The sequence below is a fragment of the Ursus americanus genome, chromosome 12, assembly GCF_024610735.1.
Source record: "Ursus americanus isolate L20-20 chromosome 12, mUrsAme1.1.p, whole genome shotgun sequence".
In the NCBI taxonomy this organism is placed as follows: domain Eukaryota; kingdom Metazoa; phylum Chordata; class Mammalia; order Carnivora; family Ursidae; genus Ursus; species Ursus americanus.
The window spans coordinates 8,004,276-8,032,102 of record NC_142138.1 but is presented as its reverse complement, the minus strand read 5'-3'; the positions used below and the strand labels follow the sequence as shown (position 1 = coordinate 8,032,102).

Sequence of the window (27,827 nt, the reverse complement as noted above, 5' to 3'; positions counted from 1 at the left end):
CTGATTCCTGCTTTACGGTAGACTGGTAAGGTGACTGCAGCCACCTGGGAGCCCCATTATACTTCCCACTATACAAAGCCTCTATATATACTGCTTGAGGTTTAATAAGACTCAAGACTCTTTACTTTTTCAGTGCATCTTTGAAGCATGTACATCTCTGAAACATGCAGATGGGAAAAAGTCTTCCCCTTTCACGTAATTTTCACCTCGGGGTACCCTATTCACTTTTTTCTTCATTCTGGGGAGCCTTACTTGAGCAACGCTCTATGAACTATGATGACCCAGAAGGGAGATGTTATTCGTTCCATTTTCTGGATGACAAACTCTGGCTCAGGGAGATCAAGTACTTGTCCAAGGTCACATAGCCAAACTAAGACAAAGCTGGATATGACTCCAAGTTGTGGGATCTTTCCACTATATCAGGCTAACGTGGACAGTGAAATAAAAGCTGCGTGCTTGGCACAAATGGCTACTTTCCCTGGAAAGCTACCAAGCTGAAAAGATCACGCTATCATATTTTATTAGACTGTTAGAGCTGGAAGATACCATTTTGCAGATGAAGAAATGCACCCAGAGAAGTTAAGTAAGTTGCCCAAGGTCATCCTGGTTTCTGACAGAGCTGGGACTTGACTGACTCTTCATCGTAACTCAGAGCTCTTTTGAATGGACAACAAAGTGGAAGGGAAGTGGGACTGGCTCTATGATCTTGGACAGACCAGCTGATTTGCCCTGGGGCTTCATGATAGCCACGGAGAAGGCATTCTTTATTCCCCACAGCCACTGATGTTTTAGGCCAGCACTGTCCAACAGAACTTTCTGGGATCATGAAAATGTTCTAGATTGGTGCTGTTCGATGGTGGCCACTAGCTACATGTGGCTACTGAGCACTTCAAATGTACCTAGCATGACTGAAGAACTGAACTTTTTATCTTACTTCATTTTAATTAATTTAAATTCAAATGTAAAAAGCCATATGTAGCTAGTGCTACACTGGACAGAACAGTCTGATGCCCAGAAACCACACAAAAATACAGAATCTCAGAGCTCAAGGGATGTTCAGGTCAGACTCCAGTGTGGTGTAAGAATCTCTTCTGTGTCACCCCCGATGACGCCATCCGAATGTCTCCGACAATCAGAGACTCACTACCACCCCAAGGATATGTTCTACCCTGACAGCTGCCCCGGTCTCTTCCTGGATTCTTGAAACACAGGACTGAGCTTCAGAGTCACCGCTGACTTCTTTCCCCGTAGAGAACAGAAAAGCAACCACTGCGGATGAATCCATGAGTGCAGCACCATCCTTGCCGTCCTCCCCGTTTGCCTCTGGACAACCCTTAGAATGTCTCTTTAAAACGTGGGGCTGAGAGTGGGACACAGACACCAAGGACAGGCTGACCAGAGTGGATCCCTGTGAGCTGGAATTCACAATTCCCCTAACACAGCCAAGGTGAGCTTGCTCACATCCCACTGTTGGATTCTTTCGCACTTGTAGACAACTAAAGCCCCCAAGCCCCATTCCACACACTTCTGAAAACCTACGTGTCCTCTCAACCTGTACCTGTCTGATTCTCTTTTGTAATCCAGACCCAGGACACTGTGGATGACCTTTAAGATACTGGAATCATAACAACCTCACTGGGCAGAGAGAGTAGGGATGTTCTAGGTCTATCTCTCAAACTCCTACACCTGAATCTGAAATTATGCACTCAAAGGAAGTTAGCAGGGCACTGGGAAGCAGAGCAGCCAAACGGAAGCTCTCACAGGAGAGAAAGAGCAGCCCGGTACAACGGGGGTAAATGGGTCTCCAGTTTCTACTGCTATGGCTGTGTGCCTGCTCTTGGCTCCTTGGGGATTCAGTGATCCAGCCTTCCCTGCTGACCTTGGCAGGGAAGGGCTCCCACACTGCTCTGACTATAGCTGTCATGGGGGAGGATAGAAAAAAGCCTTTTTATTATTAATAAGACTGAGGGAGGCAGTCTATCATTTCTGGGTGGGGTGATACCTGTCAGCAAAAAATGATCTGCTAACTTTCCGGAAAGCATTAAGAGCAGTGATAGGAGAAATAATTGCTTATGTGAGTGCAAAGAAAAGATGCTTCAGCGGAACGAAGGCCTTTAGCAAGGCAGGTGGATGGCGGGGCGAGGGAGGGAGGCGCAGCGCCCTGATGACCCTTGGCAAGAGGAAGAGGTGGGAGGGGCAGACTGGACCCTGCAAAACTCCAGTGTGGAGAGATCCCCTGGAGGCACCGTTAGCGCTATTAAAAGAGTAAAGCGAGACTGGAGAAATGGCTAAGCAGCATCACAGCACAGAGATGCTGGAATACAGGAGCTCAGTTTGTTCTCCTTCCCAGAGAAGGGAAGTTTTTTCCTTCTGGAAAGCCCTCACTCACACCTTCCCCTTCTCCAGTCCTGCTCCCTCTGGAGCTGGGGGGCTGCCTTGTGATAAAGCTTCCTTCCTACTCTCACAGCCCCTCTCCTGACTGCCTGCCAACCCTCCTGGGTTCACTCTGTGTGGCAGAGGCAGCCTCTTGTCCCCTCATCCCTGCTCCAGTCCTGAAATCACTCACACCTTCGGTTTGCACAAGGGCTGTGCTCTGGGAATGTTTTCTTTAAAGTCATACTTTTATAATTTGAGTAATAGCTTCATGCTATTAGAAAAACACAAGACACAAAATCATTTGTAAACCGGTAAAGCAATGACAAAAGGAAGGAAATACAAATAAACGTTGTTTACAGTATTGAGTTGGGAATGGCTGATACTGCCTTCATTACGGGATGATGTATTTTCCAAATTATTTATAAATAGGCATGCCTTGCTTTTAAAATGAGTAAAAAAGGTCCTAAAAAGCTGATGAAAACCAGTGTCTATGGCTGACAAAAACCTACCACCCCAGCCTGCAAGCCGCTGGTTTCATCCGTCAAACACCCCAAGTGACACACCATTGCCAGATGAGCCTTCCTGGAACTTTACTTTGACCAGTCCCTCTCCTGCTCAAATCTCACACAGCTTCCTACTTCCCGCTCCTCCACCCCAAACCAACAGGAACCCCCGCAGCCAGCCGCAAGACTGCCCCATCCCACTGCATTAGAGTTGGTCCTTTGCATGTTTGCATCCCCCCCCCCCCCCGGAGGCAGAGCAGTGAAAACTTCTTCCCTCCTGCTCCTTGAACTCAGGTTAAATACAAACTGGTGGCCCACTACTCTGAAAAGTATACTGGGAGTGATTCCAAACCCTATACGTCACTTTGGATCACTTTTTACTGAAGGCTCTCAGTGTAACTTGAATATCAATCTAAACTTTTTGTGACGATATCCCTTTTGAAGGTACTACAGACCATCTAATTTTCTTTGTTACTAATCAGTGCAACAAAGAACTGGACCACTACAGCCGGATTCAGTGGAGTGCTTCCCATTAAGAGGCTGAAATTACAGTGTGAACTCAGAAGCTGCTGTTTTAGAACACATGGAGAGAGGAGAGAGCCCAGGACTGGGGCAGGCATCCGGTGTGGGGTCAAGGACTACCGGGAATCATTTTCCAGAACCCACAGCCATTTCACCCAGTGTTTCCCAGAGTCTAAAGTAATCTCTGTTAGTGAGGAAAAAAGCTAAACAAATAGCACCCCAAAGCCCTAAACAGGGCAAATCTTCTCCACTGGGTTCAGAGTTGAAATCCTGAGAACAAAGACCCAGTTTCCCAAGTGGAGCACCAGGCTGGTCTGGAAGGCTTGACATGTAAACCAACGGTCCATGCCCCATGCCTCTCTGACACACATGGATGGGACACTCCCCAGGGCACTGCCATCCCTGGGTCACCTAAATCCCAGAACCTGGCACACAGCCTGGAAAGCAGGGGTGCAAGAAGAAACAACCTGAAGTCAGGTCTATCCCCAGGTTGATGGCAGAAGCCCCAAACCACAGGTCTGTTTACTGAAGAACCTGGGGGGACCACACAATTTGTTTGCTTCTTATATCTCCTTCCCATGCCGGGGAGGAGTGTAACCTCTGTGTTTGTGTAGCCAATACACACCCACACAATCTCACAGAACGCATGTGCTGCTGAGCAAACACACAGTGTGACCTTCCACCACTTACGACCCACTGCCAGAGTTATTTTTGAGACACACTTCCTGACTCCAAATCTCACTTACCAAGTATGTGATCCTGGGTAAGTCTCCTAACCTCTTTGGGCCTTACTTTCCTCAACTGTATAAAGGAGTGAATAGAACCTTCTTACCGGCTATCTTAAGAAGTAGAGTTAATGTATGTAAAGCACCCAGCCCTAGAGATGTTTCAAGGATTAAATCCTATCAAGCATGTAAAGGGGTTAGAGAGTAAATATTCAATAAAAGGTAGCATTACTATTATTCATTATAAGTATAATTATAATAAGTAATGATTATTATTTCCTTTCCAGCTCACGTGCACGCATTAATCAGCTCTTCTTATGGCCTTTGGACAAGTCAATTCATCTTTGAGCCTGGCCACTTTCTCCCACTAAATAAGTTATAATCCAAAGAATAATCCCTCTGTAGTCACACGTCTGCAAACATGTACCAGATGTTCCTAGGAGATCACTGTAACGCATGCTTCCAAAGAATACGCTTGCTTTTTTCCAGATAGGCACATTCTCTGCAGTCATCCATACTACTCGTAGGGGCTTAATTAACAAATCACGCTCTTTCTCTGCTTTGATGCTGTGTCTGTGCCAAGATTGTATTCTCCTTGAGGACAGAGGCCTGGCCTTGCCCTCCACGTGTCCTCGGTATTGGCACACAGTCACATTACATCCCCCTTACTAAAGGGGCAATGAAAATTTGTTAACAGGGAACCATCATTTGTGGGCACCTTCCCCTAGTAGCCCAGTAACAAATCATTCACTTCCAATAGGCAGAACAGTGTTTGTGTATTCAAATTTGACTGCAAAGCCTACAAACTGCTTGTCCACATGGTCAACTACTAAATTTTGTTTGGCCTGACCACCTATGCTTTAAAATTTTTAAGTTGGTTTCCAACCTTTAAAAATTGAGAGATATGGCATAAAAAAAATCTAGATTTTGGCTTTTATTGAATAATTGGAAGATCGGTAATAATCCGGTCTTAAATAATCAGCAGTAGCTGAAGAGTAGCTGCCTTTTTAAATTGCTCCCCACCTCACTATAGTCTCCACCACTCCCTCGGAGCTTTCCAGAACTATCCTGGAATCTAGCTGTTAATCATTAATTGTCAAAACTTGGGAATTGCAGAAAAAAAAAAACAACTTAGGAATGAAGTCTTGGCTTGCCTGCATCCGTGTGGTGCATTACATTTAAAGTAGGGTGTTTTGCATGAAGCAGTCCAGAAATGCACCCGAAACGTGAAAAGGAGGGACAAACTTGACCACATCTTGCAAACATGTGCTAGATGGTCTGGGGAGATCTCTGTAAAGCATGCTTCCAGGAGGATACTTATGTTTTCCATATAGGCAAGTTATCTATTCCTTCATGGGAGGCAGAGCAAAGAGATAAATCTCGTGTCACTTATCAAAGCAAACGGAAGCAGAAGTAAACAGTGGCCTGAAAGGCAGAAAAGCAATTTTAAAAAATTAATAAATGATGAGACCATTAACAGCACATGAAAAGGGTTTGCTTTTTTTCCCCTCCCCTTTAATATGATTTTTACCTTAAACATTGTGTCCCTTTAGGAAAGGGAAGAAAAGTTAATAAAGGAACCTATCACTCAAACTTAATTTTTAGTATGGCAAATAAACTGCTTTAATGAAAGGGCTGAAATCCCTAGATTTGCACATTAAATTTTCATTCGTAGTAGAGAATGGAAATTATTGATTCAGCCATGGCATCATGCATTTTGAATCCTACAGTGCCTGGGAAGCCCACGTTACTGCTGGGTGCAAATGTGTTGGCAGTGTTTTGATGCAGGGTGAGCCCAGGGTGGTGAGGGGGTGGGGCAGACTGTCTCCTCACAGAACGAAAATAATCAATGTTCCTCGTCTGTAAGACCCACCTAGACAAAGCACTGTTTCCGATGGCGTGATGCATCAGGGGCTGCATTCTGAGATCAGAAAAGCCGGGTCCAAGCAGTCTTTCAGGAAGCCCAACAACTCAATGGAATAGATATATTTTTAAAGGCAGAATGGATGGCTGATGATTTGATTCTAAACTCTTGGGAAGGTTTGGGTTTCAAGAAAACTGTAGCAGAAAGAAAAGTACTTTCTCAGTTCAAGGTCAGGGTGTCCATCAAGGGAAGAGTAAGGGTCTGACATTCTAATGCTGAACTGGATAGCACAGAAAAACCAATCAAACCCACAAATACAGCCTCAACCTGGTATGGCCTCAACAAACAGGGGTGCGAGCCTCCCATCTTCACTTAAAGCATAAAAATAGGTATGTTTTTCTTTTGAAAGAAATTAATCCTCCTGCCTCTCAGAGGACTACCCCGTAATTAAACAACTCTTAATTATTTCTCCGTTAGATAACTCATAGGGATTGACTGTAAGATGAGATGGAGGCAGCCTGAGTCAGGCCCATTTTGGGGTCTGTGTGCACCATATATGGTATGAGATCAGGAAGGCAATTGTCTTTAGAAATAAAACTAAATGCAATTGCAAAAGTAAAGCTGCTTCAAATGAAGGAAGGAAGGAAGGAAGACAATCATGTAATATAGTCCAAAAAAAGGTTTTTTTTTTTTGTTTTGGATTTGTTTTGATTACCTCCTAGCTGAGATCATATACCAATAGTCTCCTCTGTCGGTCTGGATGTTGGAGAAGAAGCTCTGTTGAACCAAAAAGTTCTGCTTTTGTGTTTTCATACGCTGAGAGCTGGTGCCATCTATAGATTTCCATTCTGGGAGAGGTTTCTCTTTTGTCCTACTTTGCGTCAGACCTGCTGTCGTGAGGATAAGAGCACCCAGGAGACACCTCCCTGTGGTCTAATAGGCTATGAAGGATGGGACTCATTAATGGGCTGGCAGCTGCCACCAAGCAGGACACTGCCTGGAGGTGGGGGAAGAAGGGGAAGGGAGGCTGAGGAGGAGAAGGCTCCATCCAGGAGACCACTGGCTGTGGGAAGAGGCCCACAAAGCAAATGGCACCACTTCCTGAAGGATCCCCACAAGGTGAAGTCTGACCGAGAGGGTGACAACCCAGTAACAGAAACCTCTGTCTGTAGGAACAGGCTCTGGGTAACTGTTTCTCTTTTTCGACTTAAAACAATCCCACTTGAGATATTACCTACAGCTCTGATTATTTTCCAATTGCTCGAATGCTGCTTCTTCTGTTATTCCTTTACTATGTTTCTAACAATTTTATAGTACCCGTCCCTATTACACTAGAGTTTATTTATAACGGATTTTTTCTTTTCTAGTCTCAGTTATGAGAACTGTCCACCCTTAGGTAAACCCAAACCGTTCAGCCTGGCACACCAGGCCCCTGCCACCTCCCATCCAAACTTGGGCCATGTTATTTTATATGCTGTTCTCCACTCATAATGTTTTCATTCGTTTTCACAGCTTCCCATGTGCTGTTCCCTCTGTCTGGAACAGCTTCCCTGCCTCAGCTTCTTCCCATGGCTCAGTTCTGGCCATCTTTGTAGACTTGGGCTCACAGGCTTTCTTGGGGGCCCTGACACCCCATCTGCCCTCTACTCAGGGCATCTTCCCTCTACTCAGCCTGCATCTCATTCTTTGTGATGATCTGCGCCCCCCCACTTAGTACAGTGGATGATACATGTTCTTTGCATAAATAAAAAGCACCACTTCCAGCTCCCTGATAGCCTGCATTTATTAGCTCAAAGGGATGAAATTTAACCAGTGCTTCCCAGTCAGGAGCCAGCATATCACTTCTTACCTTTATGGTTTTGGTCTGGAGTCTGAGTCCATTTAAAGTGTTGATGGCTTTCTCTGCATCCTTTGGGTCAATATAGTTAACGAATCCATACCCTAAACTCTGTCCTGTGGAAACATTTTAAAAAAGAGAGAGAGAGGAAGAGAGAAAGAGAGAGAGAAAGAGGGCTCAGTATCTTTACGGCAATAACGCCTCCCATTGCAGTGAGTCAAAACCCTCCTCTAGTATATGGTTCCTTTTACACCAGGGTTTACCCCAGGTGGGAAAGTTTCCAGTTCTTCCATCTCTCACTCTGGTCAGCCTATGAACTCACAGGAGCTGCCCAAGCTGGGCATGGGTAAGTGTTCCTGCCCATAGACATCCATACACAAGTGTCCACTTAATCGGAAAGAAGTGAGAAGGTAGTGGAAAGAGAGCACATGTGGTTTGTTAGATTTGAACTGGAGTCATGAGGTTTTTCCTATCAGCTGTGTGACTGTGGAGAGAAGTCATTTAATGTCCTGTTTTTTCCCCCACATGTCTTCTCTGGCGATAATAGCACTTGCCACAGACAGGTTTGAAAGCGTTAAAGAGATACCGTGTGGGAAATGCCTACCAAGTACGTTGCCTAGAATATAGTAGCTGCTCAACGAAGGACAGCTCTGCTGCGCTCAGTCCTGTAAAACTGGGGCGAGCGCGGAATGCAGTAGCTGTGTCTGCTGCCTCCGTCATGCCAGCCACGCCCACACGCGGAGGAATGTAGCAGGATCTGAGCAGCAAAGACTGAGACATTTATAGTGAAGGCATGGCCAGAATTTAAGCAGTTGCTACAAATCACTGGTTACCCTCATCATCCCCCCAGCCCAAGAACAATTAAAAAAAAAAAAGGGAGGGTTCTATTGGAAAGAACTGGGGAGCTCCTAACACAAAGGGGAGAGTGCAAATGCATTCTGCCAAGAGGGTTTAGCTCCTTTAGGTGGAGATGGCATCAACTCGTCTGCAAAGAGAGGTAGCAAGTGACAGGGCTCCCCCCTAAGTGAAATAAAAATAATGTGCTTGCGATCGTGCCACTGATTATAAATAGTCCATCAGCTCTGCCATGTGTCATCAGCCAGAAATATCATTAGGAAACTTTACATTTTCTGACATACCCTTTAAGAAACACAGAGCTTAGGGTGGCTGCAAAACCAGCTTGAACTTCCCAGGCTATGTTATTGATTTGTGGGCGGCAGCAGAGCCGAAGGGGAGGAAAATGACGGGACGTCACATGTCAGGGAAGACTGATTACATAAAGCTCCTTTTGGAGTACCCGAGCCAGGGCTGGGAGACAATACAGCAAAAAGCCTGCCATGTCCTGGTGACAGGAGCCCATTTCAGCAGCCAAAAAATCTTTCCAACAGCTTCTGTTTTGCTGGTAAATGTCTGTGTTTGTGTTGGTTGTAGGAGGGAACCTGGGAAAACAAGTTGGGTTCTGGATTAGAAAATGGGTGACTTTGTTATCCTTTATAGGACGCAAGCAAAGAGAATTACGAGGAATGGCTAAGTGCCCATTTTAGTCCCCAAAATGGAAAACCCCAAATGACAATACTTTCCATTAGAATATTTCTTTGTGTTTTGGACTAACAGGGTTAGAACAGGAAAGACAGGAGCAAACTTTGCCAGATATACCCTTTTTAGGCAGAATTAGTAACTGAAGAAAGAGGACAGAATATTTAACACACTCTAGCCGCTGGACCCCTCTGCGCGCACATGCGTGCATGTGTGTGTGTGTGTGTGTGTGCGCGCGCGTGCACGCACGCGTGTGCAGGAGAGTAAAAGTGTGTGTGAGAGAGAGAGAGAGAGAGAGAGGTGTGTGTGAATTACAAGACCCTGCCACATGTTCTGAGAAACTTTTGCAAATCCAAAAATATAAGAGAGATTAGTTTAAAAATATCATTTATCCTAAATTTGGCTCCACCTCATCAAGCCTAACTAAATTCACCTAATTAAATCCATTTTCATCATTCAAATTTACCAGTTCTATCTTCCTTGTAAATAAGAGAAGCCTTAAAAATTGCAATACTAAAATATTCTTACAATTATTCATTTTAAACAGTCATACATCAAGTTGAGATGCCTTAAAGGGCATCTTTAAAGCAATAATCTCAATGATAAACCTTAGTTATGAGTTCTAGGAAACAAGTCAGACAGTCAATCTATCTAGCTAAATTCAATTTGTATAAAATTAAAATGAAATATGAAAAAATAGAGACAAAAGACTCACCACTGAACTGCAAACATTGAACCTAAACCCAAATGGTTCATGATTCATCGTACTGAAGGAATGTATGTGGAAGAATTTATCATGCCGACCAGTGCTGCACGTTCCCTGATATACTATATCTTTCTTTCTAATTATTCATGTATTTCTGGAAATCTAAAATAAATAAAGTGGCTATGATTTTTACATTCTATATTTTATCTTTGTTTTAGACCTTTGCTTCAGGTCCTAGGAAGGTTCTGAAGGTCAAGTGGATGAAAAGACTCTTTTTTTTTTTTTTTAAAGATTTATTTATTTATTTTACAGAAAGAGGGAGTGGGGAGAGGGGTAGAGGGACAAAATATTCAGGAAGACTCCCCACTGAGCGTGGAGCCCAATTTGGGGGGTGGGGTCTTGATCCCAGGACCCATGAGATCATGACCTGAGCTGAAACCAAGAGTCAGACACTCAACCGACTGAGCCACCCAGGCGCCCCAAAAGAAAGGACTCCTCCCAGCAACCAGCTGTGTCGTATCTACTCACCTGCCTGTATCAGTCCCAAACCCACCATCACCTCGGGTTGAACGTAATTAGCACAACTGTGCTATCATCACCTGCTCCAGATTTAGAGAGAGACTGTACTTAACATCAGGAATGGCGGTGCTTTTGAGAAAAACTAAAAACCAGATGAACATCGTTCCAGAAAGGAGGAGGGGGGAAAGACTGGAGATTCTCCTTGATATGAAATAATGAGGTGCAAACTCTGAAACAGAACACTGCACTGAGCAAGAGTGGGACAGAGGTGGAAAGCACTGCCTGTGAACGGAGACACATGAGATAACCTGCAGCACAATGAACTACTTGTGGTTAGCCTAGTTTGAGAACAGCTTCCTCACGTGCTTCTTGCCAACATAGGAGGAGTCCAGCTAAGTCTAATAAAAAATACTCGATGGAACTAAGCAATCTCTTTTAAAACACTCTAGAGAGGATTAAATCCCGAGGTAGAAAATATAAAAACCCAAGCTTCATTTCTTTTTTTTTTTTTTAAGATTTTATTTATTCATTCGACAGAGATAGAGACAGCCAGCAAGAGAGGGAACACAAGCAGGGGGAGTGGGAGAGGAAGAAGCAGGCTCATAGCGGAAGAGCCTGATGCGGGGCTCGATCCCATAACGCCGGGATCATGCCCTGAGCAGAAGGCAGACGCTTAACCGCTGTGCCACCCAGGTGCCCCTCAAGCTTCATTTCTTTCAAGAATTATTAGTAGCGGGGGAGAGTAAAATGAAAAAGAATTCTGTGTTTTAACTTGTCTGTATGGTGGGCATACATTGGTGGTGAGTTTTGGGTTTGCAGTTCTATATTTAAAGGCACATAGAAAAATACAGATGAAATACATTCACAAAAAATACCAACACTATTTCCATGGGGACCAAGAGAGCCACCATGCTGGGAAGGCCCCAGGGGACGCAGTCTGGAGCCTAGAGTGAAGCGTGTGCATATCTGCATCCCAGAAATAGATAAGGTCCTCTTATTATTCCTTTTTCCCCAAATAACTACATCTTCCTTTACCAGCAGTAGCAAGATTTGACCATATAGGTATAGCGACAGTATTTTCAGAACAGAAAATTTTTATAACTTTATTTTTGTTCTCAACTTCTGAGTTTATTTTGATAGCAAGTTGGTCAAATAAAACAAACCATGAGGTTATGATTATTGAATCACCAATAAAAAATAAAATCAATACAGAAAAGATGATATTATGACATGAAGATTGTCTCCAAAATTTAGAAACTATTGTGAGTACCTGGCTCCCTGATACTCAGGTGATCCACAACCCTCACACGTGACCTCTCCTTAATACCCCCGTCCTGCAAGCACGGATGAGGGATCCCCAGTGACCATGCATGAGCAGGAAATGCATTCTTGGCAGGTTGAGATGGAAACTTAAAATTAGAATGTAGTTTCTAAGGGGAAACAGTTATACACAATGGCTACATTTTAAAGCACTTCAGTGTATTTTGGATTAAAGGGATCCATGTGTTTAACAAGCTTTTCTTAAATCTGAACCTGAATATCTCTGTTTTTGTAAAGTGCACACATGCACACGTGCACACACCAACACATGATGTGTCCTCCTACTCTGACACGGCAACATCTCCATTCTGCTGCAAGAATTTGTATACCAACTTCTCTCCCTGGAAACCAAACACTTCTCCTCACAAGAACTATCTTCTAAAACTTTGCTTCCTTGAGCGTAGTAGGTGCCCAACAAACAGATGACAGAGTGGATACACCTGTCTGTACCAACCCTCCACTTCTGGAAGAATGCTTTATGTTTGGGGGAAAGGAGGGGGACCTGGGGAGTTCTTTTTGCATTTGTGAGAAAGGGAGAGCATGACGAGCCGACACCAAGGATTGGGAAAGAAAACACCAAGAATGTCTGGGTGGCTCTCCTCCGGCACAGATGAGGTGCTGCCCACCCTCGGAGTTTCCAAAGCGCTTTGCCACCCGTTCTGTTGCATCTGCCTCTCACAGCAACCCCGTGGGAGAGAAAATCATCATTTTATAGATACGGAAACTGAAGATCAGAGAAAATAGTGATTTGCCCTACATTACAGAGCTGGATCTCAGTCTAGATCAGGGGTTGGCCAACTTTTTTACGTACAGGGTGAGACAGTAAGTAGTTTAGGGTTGGCAGATCCTCTGGTCTCTGTCATGACAACTTGGCCATTACAGCAGGAAAGCAGCCATAGACAATATGTGTTCCGATAAAACACATTTCGAAAAACAGGCAGTGGGCCCAACTTGCTCTTTGGGCCATAGTTTGCCAACCCCTGGTTTAGATCTTTTGACTCCAAATCCAGTACCCTTTGCCATACACACAGTTACTCCATTTGAACTAAAATGTCACTGACAACGATTCCTGAAATACCTCTGAGGCTTTTTGAATCATCTAAGAAAAATTCAATTGTCTTCAATAATTTGTGCTAAGCATTTTTATTGTATTCAAATTCTAGGAATCACCATCATAGCTGATTATAACCCCTCGTTTTCCCCAGTCATTCTGGATAGACGTTGTTTTCCCTTGCCTTCGGGGTCCTGGGGGTTATGACAGCAGGACCCCAAATGTGATATGATATCCTCATGGTTGATGGCAGCAACAGAGAAGCCATCCCTTTGCAGGGCTGGCTGCAAGGGACCTCAGCATTTCTGCACTGCCAGCCTGCATACTTTGCTCTTTCTTCAAAACTCGTCATTCTCCAGAAACCTAACAGCTACTCCCCTCATCTGCAAAGCCCCCAAGGGGGCAGCCAGATGGGTAGCTGCTGTTGATAAAAACTTCTGAGTTGAGTAAGGAATTTTTGTGAATGTTAGAACCCCTAGCTCAGGCTGAAATTCTGTTCTCAAAGCACACGATAAAATCCCCAGTCACCTTAAGATCGCCTGCACGGTGGTAATCCGCATGCTGGGTTAACTGCAGCCAACTCTAAATCTCAGGACTCCCTCCCTGCCAGTCCTGAGATGCCTTTCCCTGTTGTCAGATGCCGCAAAATCTACCAGGACACACTCTAAAGAGGGTCAGAGAGACCTGCAGCTGTTACTACACACACACACACATTGTGTGTGTGTGTGTGTGTGTGTGTGTGTGTGTGTGTGTGTGTGTGTGAAAACTATACTTGCTGTATGTCTTTGGTTAAGTCACTTAAGCTCTATCAGCGTGTTCCTTGATCTGGAAACACAGGGATAATCCCTTATCCTCACAATCGAGCGTCACTATGAGGGCTAACTATGTTAACACATAGACCGACAGCAGCGATCATTTATTCAGGGTCCACCTTGTGCCAGGCACTGTGCTAAGTGGCTTACTAATGTTTCCTAATTGAATCCTGTGTGAAATGGGTACCATGGGGCCCATCGGGCAGATAAGAAAAATGGGCTAAGACATGTGAAGTAACCTGCCCAAAGGCAACCAGCAAGTAGGGTCCATGGCTGGATTTGAATAAGCCCAGGTCTGTGTGACTTCTCAGCTCACGCTTTTCTCCCCACAGGGTCTGGCCTCTGTGAACAGGCACAGCAGTGCCCAGCATCAGGTAAGCACTCAGGGGGATGCAACACCCTCCGCTGGGGTCTCGTCCCCTTCTTAACACTGACTGCGTGTGCTTTGAGATGCTCGAGCCTCCATGGCTCTTTTCCCACCCATCCCACCTGTGTGGGTTTTACACAGTGTTGGGCAATCTGAGTCCTGGCTTTTCTTCCGCAAGCTCAGGGTTAGCAGAGACAACTCGTCAGAGAATTCGTTTTCTTTTGGTAGTTCACACAATTGCCTCAAACTAAGTATGGTTTAAAGTCTTGGTACTCTAAGTGTGATCCCTCTACCAGCACCGTAGGCATCATCTGGGGAGTGGATACAGAAACGTAACGATGTAAGAAATGCAGCTTCAGCTTATTGCTGCGTGGCCTTAGCCAACTAACTTAAATGAACCTCCCTACACCTTGGTTTCTGAAAAAGCTACACATCCTAATCCAGAGTAACAGGGAAGGGAAACTCCGATAGAAAAATTTTCAGAATTTCTTTGTGTACACTATTTCTTTTCTTCCCCCAATTCTGCATTCCTACTCGTCCCTTTCTGCTGCAGTAATCTCATCTGTAAAATGAACTTAATATTACTTTCTCATGGAGTTATTAGGAAGATTAAAAGTGATAATGCATGCAAAATGCCTGGCATATAACAGATGCTCAGTAGACGTTGGTTCTTTGCCGTTTTTCTCCCACACCCCATTGAATACTGCCTTCTACTATTGTCTACGAGAATGCTGTCTCCTCGGTGAGGCCCCAATCTTCTTAAGGCAGAGAATGTTTCTGATGCTTTACTTTTACATCAGAGCACATGATATGCAACAGGCGCACAAAGTCCATATTTAGCAGGCACCTACAACATTCTGGATACTATGAGTGGGCCCCAAAATGACCAAGAAATTGTCCCTGACTTCAGAGAACTTAATATGTAGAAGGGAAAGATGGATATAAGAATTAATTTTAGTTCAGCAAAAACATAAATATATCAGAGATACTTCTTTTAAAACTATATACAGGAACAACAGCAACAAAACTATATACAGGAACAGAGAGGAGATGGAGACTGATTCTGACTGAGCAGAGTACAGAAGGCTTCCTGGAGGTGGGGGCATATGAGTTTAGTTTTGAAGAAACAGAATTTTGATAGGGGTTTCCCATCAAGGGGTGAGCTTCCAACCTGAGGGCTGAATCCAACCACTGCATAAATTTACCCCACAGATAGTTACTGAGCACCTAGTATGTGCCAGACATAGTTCCATTTACAGAGATTATAGCTCGGAACAAAAATACGTGGTTTCTGCCATCACTGAATCTATATTCTGATTGGGGGCGATGGAGCAAGACAAGAAACATAAATAAAATATAAAGTTTGTCAGATGATGGTGAGTTCTTGGGAGGAAATAAAGCACAGAAGGGGGAAGACAGTGGAGGGGATGGGGTTGTAATTTTTTAATAGAGGGTCAAGTAAGGCTAAGGTGACATGAGAGCAGAGACCTGAGGGAGAGGAGTCAGCCAGTCCCCCCTATCTGAGGGAAGGGCATCCCAGGCAGAGGAAATCTGTGCAAAGGCCCTGAGGCAGGAGCATGCATGCCATGTTGGAGCAATGACACAAGTGAACGTGAGGGCAACGTACCACTGCACTTGTTAAATGCCTGAAAAGAGGAAAGGGGCAGCCCTGGTTTCTTCAAACTGCTTCTGTGGTGCTATTGAATAGGACATGTATGAAAACCATTCAGTCCCTGCCCCACAGCTTTGCAGATCAGGTAAACATTCCTACTGAAATATCTTTTTGAAACCATCTCTTGACGTGACTCTGTTCCTCACTAGACTGGGGGCAACTTGAGGCCAAGATGATATTTTATTCATCTCTGTATCCCCAGGGCCTACCAAAGGGTCCATGACATTGTTGGATACCCAGTAAATGTCTGTCGGGTGAATGGATGAATATTTTCTATTCACATACATATTTACATCCTCTTAACTACATTCAAACTCTCATGTACCAATCAGAAAGTAACCAGAAAGAGCAGCAAACTCTTTTACCAGGGCCTTACCCATGTCCAGAGGAACCAAGCCCATCTTTCAGAAAGAACTGCAGTCTTTAGTCTGAAGGAGAGAAGACTCTAGAGTTGCTCAGAGCCAATTCTAATATTTGGAAGGCTGTCATGAGAAAGCAGGGGTAGACTTGCCATGTGGTGCCCCACGGGAGAGAACAAAGATCAGAGAGAAGAAAGTTAGGGAGTAGATTTCTGCCTTGATAAAAGGAAGAACTTTTTAATACTGATTTATAAGGGTGTGGCAGCCTTGTGAGGTGGTAAGGGCCACCTGACTAGAAGTATGCAAACAGAGACCAGATCAATGTTTTATCAAGGGATGTGGCAGCAGTCAGCAAGATTGACTGATCCCTTCTAATGCTAAGAGTCAGAGCTTCTAAATTATGTTTTATTTATTTATTTGAGGAACAAGAACCAAGTTTCCTATTTGTTCATTTCTTGCATTTGAAGGATTACTTGGTGACATCCTTGGCTGAGACTCTTCACCATAGTCCTTAACCACCACACAACTGCAACCAACCACTTTGCGGGCTTTTCCCTCTCTGTCAGTTTTCCGAGGCCTGCCCATTCCCCTGCTTCCTCACTGCCATCAACCTTCATTAGGTGGATTTGGTGTTCAGACGAAGGCCCCCACCAACTTGACATACATAGGCTCATCACAGTTGGACGCAATCCCACAGAGGTGGGCTTGGGGCTTGTCTAAGGCTTTGGCAGCTTTGTGAATTCCATCTTCTAGGCCATCGTGGATGAGGGCAGTCTTCAACACCTCTTGTAAAGCAGTATTAACGCCCACGTCACCTCCAGCAGCAATGCCTTCCTTGACCGTGGCAGTGGGTTATGGGTGGAGCTGCATCTTGAGTGTACCTAAGCTTCTGCCTCCGCGCTACTCGGCGTCAGCAGGGAAAGAGCTAAATTCTATTTATTTTAGATCCAACACTCCCAACTCGTTTCAGTTTATCCTGATTTCTAACTGAGGAAATAAAAAGAATAGAGAATAATTACTAAGCACCTACTATGGGCTCAACACTTTACATACATCATTATGTAAATCTTCACAACCTCTGAAGCAGGATTTCTATCCCTGTTTTGCAGAAGGGGAAACTGAGCCCCAGAAAGTAGAAATAACATGCCCAAGGTTATTTGGCCACAGAATAGCAGCCAGACCCATGTGATTCCAGAGCCTGTGCACTTTTTTGCTGTGCCCTGGTTTCTTGAATATGTGCTCATTTGTATGCTAAACACACCTGCTGGACATGCATGGCACAGTGTGCCTGAGACTTTGAGAGAGCCTGGGTTTTCTAGTACTATCTCCAAGTCCTCATTCTTTCCATTTAGTTCCAATATAAACCCTCAAAATATCCCACTCCCACCTTCTTCTTTTTTTTTTTTAATAATGATTTTTTATTATATTATGTTAGTCACCATACAGTACATCCCCGGTTTTCGATGTAAGGCTCGATGATTCATTAGTTGTGTATAACACCCAGTGCACCATGCAATATGTGCCCTCCTTACTACCCATCACCGGTCTATCCCATTCCCCCACCCCCCTCCCCTCTGTAGCCCTCAGTTTGTTTCTCATAGTCCATAGTCTCTCATGTTTCATTCCCCCTTCTGATTACCCCCCCTTTCTTTATCCCTTTCTTCCCCTACTGATCATTCTCGTTCTTATGTTCCATAGATGAGAGAAATCATATGATAGTTGTCTTTCTCTGCTTGACTTATTTCACTAAGCATTATCTCCTCCAGTGCCGTCCATGTTGTAGCAAATGTTGAGAACTCGTTCTTTCTGATTGCTGAGTAATATTCCATTGTATATATGGACCACAACTTCTTAATCCAGTCATCTGTTGCAGGGTATCTCGGTTCCTTCCACGATTTAGCTATTGTGGACATTGCTGCTATGAACATTGGGGTGCATATGGCCCTTCTCTTCACTACGTCTGTATCTTTGCCACTCCCACCTTCTACCTTGGTTGTGCCTGGACCTAGTGCATCACAGAACGACAGTCTTGGAAAGGACTTTAGTATCAATTGTCTTCAAGTCTGTTCTATAGATTCTAAAACTGAGGACCAAGGAAGAAGCAAGGAGTTCATGGTCTAGTAGGACAGTCAGACCTATGAATCATTAATGACAGCAGCGTATGGCTCAGTGTTAGGACAGTTAGAAGGACAGAGGGCTTTTTGAGATGAATTAAAAAAGACTGATAAGAGATAGGCAGGCAATAGACAGAGAAGGGCATTCCAGCAGGAGGGGACGGCATGAGCATCCGTTCCTCGATGAGAGAGACCTGCCCTTCAGTTTATAGCCGTTGCTTCCAGGAGACCGTTGATTGTTAATATCAACCTGAACTGTCAATACTGCTTCCAAGTTGAATCTGTGCTCAGATGTATATGTGATATCTCCCTCGACCTCTGGCACAGATCCAGGAAACATTCAGGTATCTGAAATTTCGAGTGTGTCTGCTTTCTGCCAACAACAAACACTATGGAAAAAGATAGGACCCAGCCATCCTTATTTTGAATTCCCAAAGTATTTAAAATTACACTGAACCAGTACTAGGTTATTTCCAGAGGTTACATTCTGGCTTCCTGAGTGGATGTAATTTCCCCAGAAGCTGAGAACTCATCATGGGGCATCAAGACGGCAATGAATAAAGCCCTTGTCCCACAGTGGGCATTCAATATAAGCTTGCTGAACTAAATACATTTCTTACTGGACCCTAAATCTCTTAAGGGCAGGAATATGAATCTTGTTAATCTTGGTATGACCAATGGCCGGCACATAGTAGGCTTTCAATAAATCTATGTAGAATGGATGAATGAGTTAACAAATTCGACAAGTGAATAAATAGGAACAAAAACAGTTATTTTGGAGGGCACATGAGTGGCTCAGTTGGTTAAGCATCTGACTCTGGATTTCAGCTCAGGTCATGATCTTAGGGTCATGAGATTAAGTCCTGCATCAACTCTGCTCTGGGTGTGGAACCTGCTTGAGATTCTCTCTCTCCCTCTGCCCCTCCCTACTCTCTCACTCTTAAAAAAAAAATAGTAATTTTTTGAGTGGTTACCATGTGCCAATCACTGTACTGAGAGCTTTGTTTTTTTTTTTCCAGCTTTAATGAGGTATAATTGACAAATAAGATTGTAAGATATTTAAAGTGTACATTGTGATGATTTAATATACGTGTACATTTATTTATTTACTTACTCATATTTTTGGTGAGAACATTCAAGTTCTAGCTGAGTACTTTATGTCTATCGTCTCATCTACTCCCTAAAACAATCCTACAAGTAGGTATCATCACTGCCATTTACATTCAAGAAGACCAATGTCTAGAGGCCTCAGATCCCAAGACACAAGTCCATCTGGCTCCAAAGTCCATACAGGCTTTTAATAGAGTTTCCCGATTTCAGAGACAATATCAACCAAACTGTTTAAGTAAATGTGACACAAAGCCTCTGTTACCGGGGTAAGGTACATGGAAACGCACAGAGTATATACAACGATTTCCAGCAGTTCCCAAAGCAGGAAGGACCGGTTACAAAACTACATTATTCCAAAGAGAAAAAAGCCAACCAATAAATTCTCAAAGGAGTTTTTTTTTAACCTCTTTTGGTTTGTCCTATAAAATAAGTTGCTCCAAATGACAGATCTTCAAATATATATTTCAATAATAAACCTCAATAAATGACAAAATGAAACTCATCTGAACCCTATTTTTCTTCTGTCTGCTCAGGGAAGAAAGGTGATTCATAAGATAAAAAGCTAGTATCAAGTACTTAGTTTTAAAAAAAGCTGAAAGGGAAAAATAGGGAATGTGCCAGGGATAATAGAAACCTCAGCGACAACCACCGCACCCTCTGCATCCATCACACAAAGGGAAGTGTTCAGACTGATGACCCTGGGGCAATGAAAGGTTCTTAATCGAAGCAACATTCAATTAAATTATGTGCAGAATATTCCTACAGACAGGAAAGAACAAACATTCAAACATATTTTTAACGAGGATTGAAACAAAAAGAGGAGGATTTTGGCAAACTCCCAGCTAGCCAGAGAAATGAACCAGAATTCTTAATTCTTGGTTGGCTTGCTCTCACATAAAACAAAAGGTTTGGATATCAGACAGACAAGACTTGCCACCCAGAATGGATGTGCACCAACAGGTGATTCCAGAAACGCAGCCGATGTTAGACAACGGTCTAGCAACAAAGGAAGAAGAGGTAGAAAAAGTTATCAGGTTAGTACTAATTACATACACTGTAATTAGCCTTCGGGCAAAATGAGACTGTCTGTGGGTGAAATGTCTGTGGGTGAAAGGAAGTGCTGTGCTTAACACTAAAGACAACAGCTTCCAAAACTCCCATCAGACACTGTTTGTATAAAGCATGTGTAGAGAGGCTCCTGATATCATGTTGGGATTTAGATTAAATGAGATAAAGTATGTGAGAGGGCCTGGCACAAGGTAGATGCTTCATAAATATTAACTGAATATAAATCTATTAAAACTGTCTCTATCCAAAGTAAAAGAAAATTCATGGCTCTCGATGAAGGAGGTGAGATAAATAACTTGTCTGTGCAGAGAGAAGTTAGGACATCAGGTGTGAGCTGGAGAAGGACTTTGAGAATCTTTATCAGTCTGTCATTTCTGAAATGGGCTTGGGGATCTCTGGCCTTGGACTTACCACTAAGAGTGAAATGTGGAGGTTAGCACCCCATCCCTACCATCAAGGAGTTCACTGATAGTAAAGTACAGACAGGAAGCTCATGACCATGTTCGTTTCCAACCAATGTTAAAAGAGAAATTCCCCAGATCCATGAAAAAGAAAAGAAACAAGAAAGAAACCACATTTTCCCTTTTCATCAATAAGAAAAAACCAAGAAATAAAAACCAAGAACAAAGGACTCACGCAGAAATGGGTCCGTAGAGTAGGAATGAAGGAGGGAAGCCATCTTCTCTGATTTTTTTTTTTTTAAAGCTAAGGGCTTCTCAGAGAATGGCTATACCGTGCCACTATGACCAGCCTCGTTACACTGAGTCAAGTACCTGGGAGAGGTGAAAATGAAGGAACGCCCGGGAATGTGTGTGAGAATCACAAAATGTAAACACCTTCCATGGCTTGGCTCTTTTGGGCAATGGAAAATGAAATGTCACCCTAACAGAAAGCCAAATGAACTCATGATTTAAATTGTGCCCAGAACATGCTCAGTGACTTTCAACAAAAATGCCTAATATGTGCTGGGGCTGCGTTGGTGCCATATCCAGTTTCTCTTGGGAGCTAGTAAGACTTTTCTAGGACACCAGGCTTCCACTTGCCCACCCATGTGCAAAAGAGGACCCCACCTCTTTCTTAACAAAAGAATGAGCTCATCAGGTAGGAACTGTCCCAAACTGCCCCCTTCCCTTCTACCTGCAAACGTATCCCTAATGGAACGCCATCCCTCCGAACTGGCTTAGAACAGAAGTCCATAAAATGCTGGAGAATAAAGGTTCCAAGAGGAAGGTTACTTATCATACCCTTCCTTTTAAGATTTATAATGCACATTAACACAGACTCAAAGAAGTAGTGATAAAAAGAGACCCCGTTTTAACTTGGTACACTTCAGTTTCCCCAAACTCATTTGGTCACAAAACCTCTTTTAAATAAACATATTACCTATTAAATACCTTTGGGAGTGACTTTTAGATGAGATTCCCAAATGACCATTACTCTTTGAAACAGGACTGAACACTTCCTCAGGATATAATTGCCCTGAGCTGGGGGTTCTGGGCCTGTGCTCTGAGCTACAGTTCCTGAGATGCTAGAGGGGCCCACAGAAGAAAGGAAACCAAGCCAGAGAACACATCTAGGGTCTCTTTTCACTGTAACAGCCTATGATTCTGTGTCTTAGAAGACATCACACAGACTTGCTTCTGGGATAATCCAGACACAGGACCGAGATGCATAGTGGGGAGGGGGTCAGACATCTGAAGACGTATTTTCATGTTGGTACAAGTCATACAGGTCTGATTTCTAGCTCACGTTGTGTCAGTGGTCAGCATGCAATCACTCACGGAGTTTCATGTGGAGAACCAAAGACCCAAGGAAAAAACAAAACACAATTGTGTGGGGCTGTATGGACACCCAAGCAGGAGCACACACACAGGTACACACCTGCACGTTATCTACGCTTACCTAACTCGGCACATGAGCCTGGGAGCCAACATCGTACTGCAGATGAAAAGAGAGACAAACAAACATGGGTTCAATCTTGCTCTGACACTTAGAAGTTGTATGACCTTGGGGGTGCTTGGGTGGCTCAGTTGGTTAAGCGGCTGCCTTCGGTTCAGGTCGTGATCCCAGGTCCTGGGATGGAGCCCTGCATCGGGCTCCCTGCTCAGTAGGGAGCCTGCTTGTCCCTCTTCCTCTGACCCTCCCCCTGCTTGTGTGCTCTTTCTCTCAAATAAATAAAATCTTAAAAAAAAGAAAGAAGTTGTGTGACCTTGGACAAGTTACGTAACTTTTCTGAGCCTGTTTCCTCACCTGTAAAATAGGGCTAATTATTATTACACCTCACAGAACTGCTGTAAGTATTATATTACTATACACCAGGTGCTGTTCTGAGTGTTTTGTATGTGCTGATGCTCACAGTAATCCTATCAATATCCCCATTTTACAAATGAGAAAACTGAGGCACAGAGAGGGTAAGGATTTGCCTGTTACACAGCTAGTAACTAGTAAGGCCAGGATGCTAACACAAGCAGTCTAGCTCTTCATTACTGGGCTATCCTGCCTAGCACAGTTCCAGATTTTAGTAGGTGCACGATATTCCCTGGGAATATCTGTCTGGGAAGACACACACACACACACACACACACACACACACACAATACACAAATACCCTACACCTCCTCTTCCTCTCTGGGATTTAAAATGTGCTGTTTTTGTCATTAGTTCATTACACGGGCAGTTCAAGCGGGCAGCATGCAGACACCAGCTTCCCAAACCCGAGGTTCCTACGTGGCTGCTCAAGGAACAGGAGAACAAATTCAGCAACGTTAGTTCATTCTGAACGATGACTCACAACCACTATTTTCACAAACAGCCTGCTAATTAAACTTTCTTATGAACCCTGCTAACCAATTTTTCCAATGCACGGAGGAAAAATCATTCATTATAGACCGGAATCCAAAATCTAATATTAACAGCACAAGTAGGATCTGTGGCATTGTAATTTGATCAGCCTGAGCATTAATAACAGTTAGACACTGATGTCTGAGAGAGTTAATCAGCTTTTGTTGAGATGTACACGGATAACTGAACAAAACATCTGGAAAGCAGACTAGAAAGCAAAACTAGCTTATCACAAGGGGTTTGGTATTTGCTTTACCCTCATAAATCCCCTGCTTATAACGTCCTATCTTCTAGGTGACCATAGTAATAGCCTGAATTGGTATAGCACTTTAAAGACTTACAACACATTAGCAGCTCATCTCATGTCGACACACAGTCAGGTGGAAAGAGCCAGTGCTATTATCCCCATTTTATGTGCAACAATCGGAGGCACAGAATGGTTCGATCCACTGGAAGTCCCATAGCTAGAATGAGAACTTGCTGGATCCTTCCATTTTATCACATTGCCACTCATAAAGGTGGCTTGATTTTATTTATTTATTTATTTATTTATTTATTTATTTATTTATTTATTTAAAAGATTTTATTTATTTATTCGACAGAGATAGAGACAGCCAATGAGAGAGGGAACACAAGCAGGGGGAGTGGGAGAGGAAGAAGCAGGCTCATAGCGGAAGAGCCTGATGTGGGGCTCGATCCCATAACGCCGGGATCACGCCCTGAGCCGAAGGCAGACGCTTAACTGCTGTGCCACCCAGGCGCCCCGGTGGTTTGATTTTAAAAACAATCTCAGAAACCATCCTGGCATTTTCAAATATTGAACTAAAGGCTTTCATTTACAATCTTCCAGAACCACAAAAACTGCTGTTCATTATTACTGCAGCTATTTCTGAGGTTTGCTGGAATACATCCTACACAGCCGCACGCACGATTCAGGATGAAGCAGCAAGAACGCGAAGAACCCTCTCTGTGCAGGTCTCTTGTTCCCAGTGGCAGCAGCATGTGGTCAGACAGACAGGGGTACACAGACAGTGTGGTCAGGCACTTCAAACAGCATGAGCTTTGGTTTCCTCATCTAAAGAACGGGGCTGCTGTTACCTCTTGGGGTTGTGATCAGGATTAAATGAGCTAACAAACATAAAGCAACTGGCGTCCAGCAGTGCTTAATAAATGTGAGGTCCCATTCCACTCTCCGGCCTTCTCATATGGCAGCTCCTACTTCCTCCTTGGAATTACATAACTGAGGACTGAACCAGGAACAGACAGATCTCGACTTTTCCTTTCCTCTCTCCTTCTCCATCTGTAGGCCCAGGGGTAGGACACTTGGTGAGAAGAAGGAAGACACAAGGGGCCCCTCCCATTTATAGGTTGCTTCAGTTTACAACCTGTGTTTTGCAAGGTTGCAAGGTTGCAAACCAGCTGGTTTGCATGCCAGGTACCATGCAAGGAAGGTAAGGTAAGGATCTGTCTTCGTACTGTGTGCCGAGAAAATGGAGGTCCACAGGGACAGAGTGACTAACGCAAGGCCAGGCACATACCTATTCAGTGTGTGGTCAGGGGGGCTGGGGGATGGTGCAGGACTCTCACTGATGTCTGTCTCACTGCTGGTTAGTTCACTGCACTGTGTCTGGTATTTCTGACAAGGAAGCATTTGGGGGCTGTGTGTGTGTGTGTGTGTGTGTGTGTGTGTGTGTGTGTATGTGGGGGGGGGAGTGTGGCACACTGCAGTCGTGCTCACTTTCTTTTGTACCTAGAGTGTGGTCCACCTCATTGGGAAAGCTCCACTGACTGGCAAGGGGCACTGGGAAGAGAAAAGGTGGCTGAGGACCAGTTCCAGTTTGTGGGATCAGGACCAGGAAGTGAGAGTAACATTTGATTTTCCTGTTTGCTGTCCAGCTCAGAGTCTGGGGCAATGGGGACCCTGCCAGAACTCACTGTAGGAAGCCTTACCAGGGAGATGCAAGCAGAAGAGTGGAGCGCCTCTGTGCCCAGACTCAGGGTTTGAGGGGACAGGGAAGACTGAAGAGACCCAGAAGCCAGTAATACCCCAGTTCACGGCCGCGAGCAAGAAGGCCCAATTCAGAACACCCCCTTTGGCACAGCATTTACAAAAACAGTGAAGACAGGTACTCCACTAGGCATCTTCTCTCTGTCACTGCCTGCCCTGGCCAGAAAAAAACATGTCAATCAATCCAACATGGGTTCAAGCAAGAAAGATGAGGAAGGGAAAACTCTATGTATGTGATTTCAGGTTTCATATCCCACCCTGTATTATGCACAGCTGGCAAGTGTCTCCACAGAGGTCTGTGCGATAATGTGAGTGTGGGGGGCAGAGGGGTAGGGCTGGGATCCTGGTCACCACTTGAGAATGGGATCAAGGTTGTCACCATCTATTTTTCCTTGATGTAAAGAACACTTGGGCTAGGTGGTGTGTTACTTCTCGGACAAGTCACCTAGCCACATTTAATTTAATTTTCATTCTAGTTCTCCTTTTACCATGCATTCTACACACAGTTTGCTCTACCTTGCTTTTTAAAAAATCCATAGCTATTTTAATTCTAGCTGTCTTCCATATTACCCTATAAAGCCAATTCAAATCCTTTTTCAATCAAATGGCATGTAAGTAAATAAAAAGGCAAAAAGAGGAGCCAGGACAGCAGCAAGCAAAGAAAAGAAAAAAGGGAAGAACAAAGAGCAAGGAAAATGGGAAGCCAAGTGCTCTTGACTCAAGTCTTCCTTGGGCTGCACCGGCCTCATTTGTAAAGCGAGTATACACATTGTCCATATTGGCTATTTCAAAAGGGTCAGAGGAAGTACTGAAAGTAAAAGCCTTTGAAAACAAACATGAATGGCAAGTATTGGGGATTATTAAGTATACATTTTATGCCATACCACCAATAAAATGATTTAATCCAATTCAAGATGTTTGTGATGAGAAATTCCACCAGCAGCCCTAGGAATTAGAGTAATTACCCTAACTAGCTGTATCCACTCAATGGTAATGGGACCTCACATATCACCAGATGTCCAACTACAAAACACAGGCCAAGCTGAAAGCCAAACTTAGACATCAGCAAGAAACTGAAGGAGGTGGAAAGAGAGTCAGTGAGAGACCATGTACCTGACCTCAGCAAGAGAAACAATGATTCTCAAATCATAGACGCCATAGGGAGTCTGCAAATTGCCCACCTCCTTCTGTGTCAGGTCGGGTTATTTATTAGCAAAATAGAAAAACACAGACTTTGGAGTCTGACAAACTTGGGGTTCAAATCTCAGCCCCACCTCTTATTAGCTGTGACCTTGGATAACTTACGTAACCGTTCAGAGTTTCCGTTATTTCGTCAACACAAAGGGGGCAGTAATGCTTACCCACAGAATGGTCTTGCCTGTTCCATTCACTATCCCTTGAAGAGGTCTCTGAAACTTGGCTCAGCTGCTTCCTCTTCATGGACCAGTCTCCCACGACCTGCTCTCTACCGAGATTAAGGCTCACTCCTATTTGACACTTGTTCCGAGATCCCCAGCCCACTGTCATCTGTTTCTCCTTTGAACACCCATAATTGATGTCTTCATATTCATTCAACAGAGGCAGACTGATAAGGTTAACAGAAAGACTGCAGACTTTGCAGTCACAACTCTCCAGCTGATTCTAAGTCTTGGCTTCCTTATCTATAAAATGGAGATAATAGCACTGATCATACATAACTGACATAAAGCTTCGATGAAATAACATACAATAAAGTGCCTAACCCTGTAGCTGACACACAGCAGGCATTCCACCAAAACTCCAACTTCACTGATTGTTATGAGTCTTCTGTGCTAATAAAACTAATAGCTAAGGTTAGGAAGGGTGAATTTGGACCTTGGTGAAAAACAAAACAAAACCCTCCACAAAACAGCAAAGGTGGATGTCTAGTGCTGTGTATCCCAGCTCCTTCCAGACCTGCAGGCTGCTGCAGGGCCCCCAAATGCGTCTTGGCTTCTCCCATCGCTGCCCTGCTAGCAGCAACATGGGGGCACAAACTGTGTCTTATCCTCTCTGGCTTCCTCACAGACTCTGATACAGAATTTAAGAGGAGAGAGGGAAAGGGAATAACGTTTATTTGGTCTGAGAGAGTAGACACTAAATAAATACTGTTGGCTGATTGAAAATGTTTTACAAATGTAAAAGCCTTATACAAATATATGGTCTCTATCTGAATTTTATCTTCTCTCCAAACTAGAAATATCTTCTCCCATCAAAGCTCAATTTGGGGACTGTAGAAAAAATAAAAAGGCAACTTAAAGATCTTTAGTTTTTACAAGGAATAAAGACAGATACAGAGTTCATCAGTTAAGAGCAGTAAGGGAGATGTGGAATGGGGTGGGGGGAGGCAGACTGAAAAAAGAAATCACCCTGCCACACCTCCCAGAAGACAAGAAAAAAATGAATTTCCCATTAACACATTTCAGAAAGCACTTTCCTCCTACCCTGAAGCTGATGAATTACATTTTTAGATAATGTGTGGAAATTTCAGCTTGACAT

General features: G+C 43.9%; 1 protein-coding gene and 1 pseudogene across 1 annotated transcript in view; both read right to left on the bottom strand.

Annotated features, from left to right (window-relative positions):
* Positions 1-27,827, bottom strand: part of ELAVL4 (ELAV like RNA binding protein 4) — an 84,039-nt gene that overhangs the window by 15,003 nt on the left and 41,209 nt on the right. The window contains exon 3 of the mRNA XM_087865863.1: positions 7,840-7,943. Coding sequence (XP_087721989.1) covers positions 7,840-7,943 — 104 coding nt within the window. The remainder of the gene's footprint in view (positions 1-7,839; positions 7,944-27,827) is intronic.
* On the bottom strand, positions 16,618-26,837 carry LOC123793601 (small ribosomal subunit protein eS12-like; annotated as a pseudogene).